The sequence below is a fragment of the Azolla caroliniana genome, unplaced genomic scaffold, assembly GCF_043228905.1.
Source record: "Azolla caroliniana isolate FFs.n. ecotype wild unplaced genomic scaffold, voAzoCaro1.0.p SCAF_13, whole genome shotgun sequence".
Classification (NCBI taxonomy): Eukaryota; Viridiplantae; Streptophyta; class Polypodiopsida; order Salviniales; family Salviniaceae; genus Azolla; species Azolla caroliniana.
Window position 1 is genome coordinate 16,511,688 of NW_028230448.1, and position 8,307 is coordinate 16,519,994.

An 8,307-nucleotide genomic window follows, 5' to 3' on the forward strand; every position below is an offset into this window, starting at 1 on the left:
AAACACCCTCAAAGAATGATAAATACCATACTTTTGGATTAACTATTTATTATGAGATAAATAAGCCTAAAAAATGGAAACAAAACAAAGAAAAAACATTGAAAAATGGAAAAAAAAACCAATAAAAAAACACAAGAATGTTTGAATAACATTTGCATTCGTTTTCCAACGTAGGAAAACGAATGTTATGCTAGACGAACACGAATTTTATGTACTATGATATAAGGGATTAATTTGTTGGCTAAGTACACAATATAGCTTGATTTTCATGTGCTTTGATTGGCTTATGATTAAGTTCAGCTTTAGTTTACTCACAAGGTAGAATAATAGATAAACAAACAAATCAAAGAACAATCATTAAAGATGGCCAAGAAACAATTCACTTTACATAAATTTCCCATTTTTACTATAAGCTTTGTGAGGTTACAAACGCCTTCGACAAGATGAAGTTTCCAAAAACTTAGCATGATCATTTCTTAATGCATATACTCCACAATACTATTATGATTATTTGCAGCAATATTGCAACAACTCTGGTATATTTAGAACACTAAATTATATAAAATGCAGCTCGAGATATCTACAACCACCTCAGTATGTTACAACAATGAGAATTCACCTAAAATAAATGGGCCAATTTATTGAACAAGACATAATTACTGCTAATGCAAACAGCAAAGGTTAAGTCGTGTTCACACAAAAATCCTTACCACAGATACAAGGATGAAGGCCTTGTTGGCTTAGGCTAACAATTGCAAACTTTCACAGTAAAATTTCTAAAGAGGAGCATGGACCAACCCAGGATTTTCCCATTTTAGTTATGGAGAAATCCATGAGCCCATATTAAATGATCGACTCGGTAACTTTTCTGAGACATCAATTCAATTTTCCTCAATTTCATTTCATGAATATAAGGGTAGTACTATACAGATGTACACACATACAAAACTTTGGCATTAAAAAGAGTGTTTTCATTCTGCCTCTCCTAGAAGAGCATCCATTTCATCCATCTCCTCATCATGCTCTGCACCTTTGATTGTCTCACTGGCACTTTCTTGGTTTAGAAATGCTAAAGCCTCTTCTTCAGACACATCACTGAAAATCCAAATCAGGATCTCTCTCTCTCTCTCTCTCTCTCTATATATATATATATATATATATATATTATGTATGTATTGTATGTACCATCTTTTCATGAGCAAAGACTTAACACTGCCTGGCTATATGTGGCAGAACCCCAAACCTTGATTCTGACAGAGGTTCCACAACTATGGAATTCTTATGCTGACAGCTTGTATCATATCCCTCACCAACCACCCATACTACCATAACCATTGGAGACTCACCCTACTACCTCCACCTTTACCTTACAGAAGGTTGAGAAGGCTATCTGGTGCCTAAGTACAAGGCGAACACCTCATATATGCAATATATGAACAAGTGTTGGGACGGATAAGGTGTTCAGGGGGTTTATTAGAAGTCATCACAAACCCCATCGTTGTGAAGCAAGGATGTCCACTCTCCTACCCTCTTTGGACTCTACATTGACGGCTGAAAGCTTGTATCATGTCCCTCACCAACTACCCATAATACTATCGCCATCGGAGTCTCACCTGACCAATTCCATCTTAACCTCATACATGGTTGAGAAGGCTATCTGGTGCCTTCAACATGGATGGTTGATTGTCTGACACCACAGGAGTACAAAGGATCACCTCATATATGCAGTATATGAGCAAGTGTTGGGACAAATAAGGTGTTCAGGGGGGTTATGTAAGGTCTCACAAGCCCCATTGGTGTTAAGCAAGGATGCTCACTCTCCCCACCTTCTTTGCACTCACTCTACATCGACGAGGTAGAACACAACACACATGGAGGTGAACCTCATCAACCAGATAAGAGCCATGTCAACTGAAAGAACGATTCATGAGGCATTTGAAGCATCAAAAGAAATGACGACAACAGAACATAGAGAAGGATCATGGTAATGGCAGACGATGAAGTGGTTACAAAACAATATTCTCGGCATTGAAGATTTGCCCCTCTTCCAATGCCATGTACCTCTTCAAGAAACGATCAACAAAACAAGGTTTGCGGAAAGACCTACAACAACTCCATAACCAAAAGATTTGGATCACACCATGGGAGATCCTCCCTCCAAAGATAGCATACTACAAAAATCATTTCGTGAACTTCTCAGAGGATGGGACATGAATGTCTGCATGCCCCTTAGTCTCATCAACAAGAGAATGACGCAGGATGAGTACTTCGCATATTTAGAACAGATAGATTTTGCAAATAGTGTCAAGGACAGATCGAGAACGAGGAAAATTTCACATGCAGGTGCCCAGCTTATAAGCATATCGGAGAGAAGTATGCTCCCCTTCATGCAAACTTCATCGTTATTTGACAAATAGAGAAAGCTGAATCTGGATTGAAATTCAAACGCATAGTGAATCAATCCTTATATTATTATCAAATGGGATGCAATGGATATCATATATTGCTGACTTCTTCCATATGCCTACACCTTCATTGCCAGTGTGCAGAAGAGTCACCATAGAGAAGGAAGAGGAATGCCAACGACAACAGACAGACCAAGTACCAAGACACAAGGCACGTGGGCCATACTATCACCAGATGATGAGTACTTCGCATATTTAGAACTGATAGATTTTGCAAATAGTGTCAAGGACAGATCGAGAACGAGGAAAATTTCGCATGCAGGCGCCCAGCTTATAAGCATATCTGAGAGAAGTATGCTCCCCTTCATGCAAACTTCATCGTTATTTGACAAATAGAGAAGGCTGAATCTTGATTGAAATTCAAACGCATAGTGAATCAATCCTTATATTATTATCAAATGGGATGCAATGGATATCATATATTGCTGACTTCTTCCATATGTCTACACCTTCATTGCCAGTGTGCAGAAGAGTCACCATAGAGAAGGAAAAGGAATGCCAACGACAACAGACAGACCAAGTACCGAGACACAAGGCACGTGGGCCATACTATCACCAGATGATGGAGATCATTACTTGTCATGTCTGATCCACACAAGGACACCCAGATACACTTGGCGAACTTCGTCATAGCCTTGCTGCACCGCACCAACCAACCTTGAATACAATGTCATCTCACCACTACTCGACCCATATACATTAGTTATGCACCTCATGGTTGTTAACCATCATAAAAAACAAAAGGACGGTATAATTCACAAGACGTCGTATGTAATTCATTATAGAATGACATGTTGTAAAGATAACATTGAAAGAGGATAGAAAACTGAACTAAATTAAACCGGCTACCTGGTGACTGAGGTCTTTCCATGTCAATATATCATCATTAAAATTTGAGGGAGGATGACACTAAGCGAACAAGAATTATCTTGGATTTGGTATAGCCAGAACATTGGCTTATCTCATAGTAGTCTAGTGAACACTTCTCTTGCCCAACTCTAACTTGCATAGTTTATGCTTCTCAATGATGAATGAAGAGCATTATTTGTCTTATTTGAAGAGTTAAATCTTGCATAGTTCTAGCCAGAGGAGAAACATGTAGGTCATTTCACTGCTGCACAACATAAGTCCGTAAAACTAAAGATTGTAAACCCAGATACAATATTACCACAACATTGACCACTCGATAAATGAGAATAGACGTCAACAAACCAATGGAATGTACCAAATGTGAACAATACGAAGACAATTAATGGTGAAATCATTTACCTGTCAAGAACAAAAAAAAAACAAGAGGAAATTCAGTTACCTGTCACAGACTTCACTTTTGTTGATAAGTGTCAACCTTTTCGCAACAACTAGATCCCAGAAATCATTTAGCCTCTTGCCACAGCATTTGGTTACAAGTTCGCGTAGAAAATTATTAAACTCCAACGGTTCCTGGTTCCATTTAAAGAAGTAAGGCTGGAACAACACTAAAGAGATACTGAAAGCAAAAAGTGAAGAAGAAACTAACCTCGTGTTCTACACAACCCTTCCTTAGAGCATTTAGGCATGCCATTGCTTTGTCATACGTGTTACCTTTATATGATGAATCTAGTAAGTCAGTTATGGTCTTTTTAATTTCATGTATGGCTTTGGGAACCCACTCATCACTGTCTCTACGAGCTAGCATAGATACAAAATCTTCAACAGGCTGTAAGCTTCCAACCTCAGATACTTTCCTCGCTGTCAAACTGTCAAATGATATCTGCCCATCATCGAGTACAGATCTTTGTTCACCATAGACATCTTCTTCCTGTTCTTTATCCTTCCAGAACTGTTGAGACCTTTTCTCCTTCTACCAGGTCAGATTTATCCAATGACATTAGGACAACGGCTTCAGTTAGTTTGAATCCATACAGAAGAAAATAAAAAAAGCACCTGTTCATTTAGTTGAAGTACAAACTGTTTGTTGAACTGATTAATCACAAATTCATTCTTGGCAAGAAGCTCCCGATGAGGCTCAATAATAGGTCGAAGCTCATCATCTAGAGCAGGCACTCTTGCATCAGGTGTGCAATGCTTTGTGTGTAGGAAACTGTACCATCTCTGAAATGATGAACAAAATGAATAAGAGACATTTTTATGAACTTTAAGAAGGATACATTTTAATTTGTCGTCAGTATCACCTGCAACACTGGGTTCAATGTTCTCTCTGGTAAAAGTATCTCCACGTGGTCACTTGGAGATAGATCAAACATCTTCACAAGATTATCAGCTGCTTCCTGCTGTGAATCATTAGGCTGCATGCTTGGAGGCAGACTGTCTAAGGGAGTAAACGGAAATTCGCGGGCATCCTCCATGAACGGAAGAGTGTTAAAATAGAAACAATCGAGCTGGGCACATAAATGATCAGCCATTAAATTACCTTCTTATATCAAAACTTTCCTATTAACATATAGAAATAATTTAGAAAGATGAACCACACTTCTTTTAATATCAAGGCAAAAATAATCAATACTTTTATAATTTCCTATATATGTAAATAAATTGTAAAGAATATTGATCAGAGGATTCTCTCTCTCCATGGACTCACACGATGGTCTTCCTTTGACACATGTGGGCTTAAGACCCCAAGCACAACACCTGATTGGCCTTGCCTCCACACACATCTGATGATGGCAACTTTCTTTAACTCCTGCATGGCTCTTGCTAATGCAGAAACAGCAAGAATGGCTTTTGTATTTCCAGGCTCTGGAATAAAAATATTGCTCTCCTTCATATAATAATGCCTGGAATATGACATAACCACAGGAAGACCATATGAAAACAATTCTCAGAAGGTGTATGGAAAATAACTGTGGAGATGTTGAAGATGATAATAACTGCTAGTGGGCCTGTGTATAGGGATACAGTGCAAACTTTACAACCCACATACCTAAAACTGAAGTTTCCATAATCAAATATTGAATACCAGAGTCTGGAAACCCAATTAAAATATTTTGCTCCATTTATGAACTATGGATGACAGAGAGTTTAACCTTAAAATATTTGATGCATTGGTGAATCCGATCAATTTTATGCCCTTTTCTGTCTTCAATTTGAGAGCATCTTCTACTTCTTTGGAAACTGGAACTAATTGGGGTCCATACCGATATGCTTTTGATCTCTGATCAGGGGGGACAATTCTGTCAGGATCTTCCGTGCTCCTATACTCAATATCCATCTTGACTTCATGAGAGACATGAGGAGCACCTGGAGGGGCCATGTCTGAATACTTTTTAAGCGTTGGAAGCCTCTCTTCTGCAACCTTCTTGTACACCCAAACCTGTATTGAGAATAAATAAGTGCTACTACATTGCATTGCTTTGCTGATCTTTGGTTATTGACAATAACGAATGAGATGAAAATATGTTTCCTTACACCTAATCACAAGGACACATGCATGTGCGAAGCATTATTACCTTCACTTTCATATTAGGCGTCAACTCTAGATCACCTCTATAGAGGGTAACAGGGGTTATGTTCCTCGGCTTAATTGCCCCTAACAGTGATGTTGGATTGTCAACTAGAACGACTTCCACTTGAGGACGATTTGCAAATCTTTGCAATAAAGCTTCATTTTCTATACGTGCTTTTGATTTGAATGAACCATGTTTTGACTTTATAACAACAGCATCAAGCTTCATCCCATGCTCAGTCAATTGTACAGCAAGTTTATCCACTTGCTCTTCCTTAGTTTCATCCTCAGCAGGATCTTTCACAAAGGACTCTCCATCAGTGAAAAGGAATATGTGCTTATTACCCTTCTTTCCAGGTCCGGCCTTTTTAATCAGCATGTCCATACCAACAACAGTAGCATCCAAATCTTGAATTGATGTAGGGAAGCATAACCTAGCCTTTAATTAACACAATTTCAAGCTGATGTTGCTATTGAGGTCTATTCCAAGGATACAATCTCCAATTTCTGAACCCTCAGGTAGGCACTCAAGTATCTTCAGCAGGTTATCATCTACAACTTGAATGGACTGTAAAACAGCTACAGTTTCATAGCCTCCAAGCTCTTCATAGAGATCATTGCGAGCATCTTGCAATATATAATATACCAAGTATAGTGTCATGGCGAAAAAGGACATAATCATAAAGGTAGACATAATCATTTAGTATCTACCCAGATACACTAAGTATACATGAAATCAGAAGATAAATAGGGGAAAAAATGAAAACATATATAAGATCTACCCAAACATAAAACCCTAAAATATATCAAGCCTAAAGACTGATTGAGCAAAACATAAAAACTTCATAACGTTTAGTGCAACATCTATCAATATGTAATACATCAAACCACTTCCATAAGGAGCATTATCAACACCTTTGCATACAAAGTTTACAAGGTACAAAGACATGACACAGAGAAAAAATTCCACCTTCAAAAGTATCGCTGCAGGTGTCTATCCACAAAGAATACATCATGTATAAAGACAGATGGGATCAATAGGAAAAAAATTCCGGCTTTCTAAGCTCATTTCTGCCATTTCCCTGTACAGAATACACTATGTATATACTACAAAGACTGACCAATAAGAAGATGGTGACGCCTTCATAAAGATCATTCCAAGCAGTTTTTGGGAAAAAAGGTGCCTTCATTTACAATGGAAGTCTGGAGCTTGCCAGTTAGAAACATTTATAAAAGAACAAAATCCTTCTGAAATCATATACATTTACACTAAAATCCTGTGTATTGGTGATATTTTCACATAATTTCCTAACATTTCATGTATGAATAGGAAACTCAGGCAATTAGTAACGACCGAAGCTTAAATCAGTTTGCTACAAATGGTTAGAAAAGCATATCTACCCATTCATAGCACACTAAGCACAATGACAGCAAAACAAAAAGGGAACTCAAGATTTACCTCTAACTCCAAAGACAACGAGTCCAACTTCATCAAATTTGGTGAAGATTAACTGTTTGGAAAACATACCCTCTCATTATATATGGTGCTACTAACAACCATTAACTCTAATTGACTCACATTACACTTAAACAACATAAAACAATCATGGTTTTACCTTTCTTTGAACTAATATTGATGCGGCTTTTGAGAGATGCTTAAGATGTGGATGCATTGAAGGGCTCACGTCAAGCAAGATTACAGCAGTTTCCTGAAAAAAAGAGAAGCATACAAGCTTTGGAAGAAATCCAAAACCCTGAACCCACTCAATATGCACAATATATATATATAAACATGCACGCACACACTATTAATACAAATCCTTAATGATTTTGTTCGAGCATGGTAATGCCTATGCAGGAAATCACATGGACAATGAGCTATTACCTTGTTACGAGCCATAATCACTCGTTGATCTCTGTCTCTCTTGTCACTTTACTTGGGAACTTATAAGGAAGAATGGAAACAAAATGCCCTGTTTTGTTTTTCTGTGTTCATAGAATTCACACTTTCAGTTTCAAACACCTCTTCTGGTTTTTACAATTCTCTCATAGTGTGCCTTCCTCCAATCCAAAAGATGGGGTGCAACACGCTTGCTTCCTGATGCATCAATAGATTCTTCTAAACCCTAAACCCTAAACCCTAAACCTTTCTCCAATGCCAATATACCATGACAGGATTAAAATGTGGACAATCTCCCTTCATACATCATACAACATATGTTGCACCTAACCATACACAAAACCATATTCCTCATCAAATGGGGTCGCCCACATGCACCGAATATACATGTATGTTACAGACCATCCCGATGTCCGTCCACACAAACCATTGCTTCCATGTGACTTAGTTCCCACTCACTTTGATGTGAGGTGGGCCAGTAAGCGCACAACATGATAAGA

General features: G+C 38.1%; 1 protein-coding gene across 1 annotated transcript; it reads right to left on the minus strand.

Annotated features, from left to right (window-relative positions):
* Positions 1-876: 876 nt before the first annotated feature.
* KU80 (Ku80 family protein) lies at positions 877-8,060 on the minus strand. Its single transcript, XM_087329735.1, has 12 exons — positions 7,793-8,060; positions 7,524-7,616; positions 7,367-7,418; positions 6,403-6,534; positions 5,912-6,315; positions 5,489-5,775; positions 5,044-5,239; positions 4,637-4,843; positions 4,389-4,556; positions 3,982-4,305; positions 3,775-3,905; positions 877-1,095 (listed from the first exon to the last, which is right to left on the minus strand). The coding sequence occupies exons 1-12, from the start codon at positions 7,805-7,807 to the stop codon at positions 972-974; spliced, it is 2,133 nt and encodes a 710-aa protein (XP_087185861.1). The 5' UTR covers positions 7,808-8,060; the 3' UTR covers positions 877-971.
* Positions 8,061-8,307: the final 247 nt, after the last annotated feature.

What these genes read in the sequence shown, in the direction of transcription:
- KU80 (XM_087329735.1), bottom strand. An exon ending in TACTTCAACTAAATGAACAG is followed by an intron (nt 4,306 to 4,388) that starts GTGCTTTTTTTA and finishes CTGACCTGGTAG; the next exon opens with AAGGAGAAAAGGTCTCAACA. An exon ending in AGGGTTGTGTAGAACACGAG is followed by an intron (nt 3,906 to 3,981) that starts GTTAGTTTCTTC and finishes AAATGGAACCAG; the next exon opens with GAACCGTTGGAGTTTAATAA.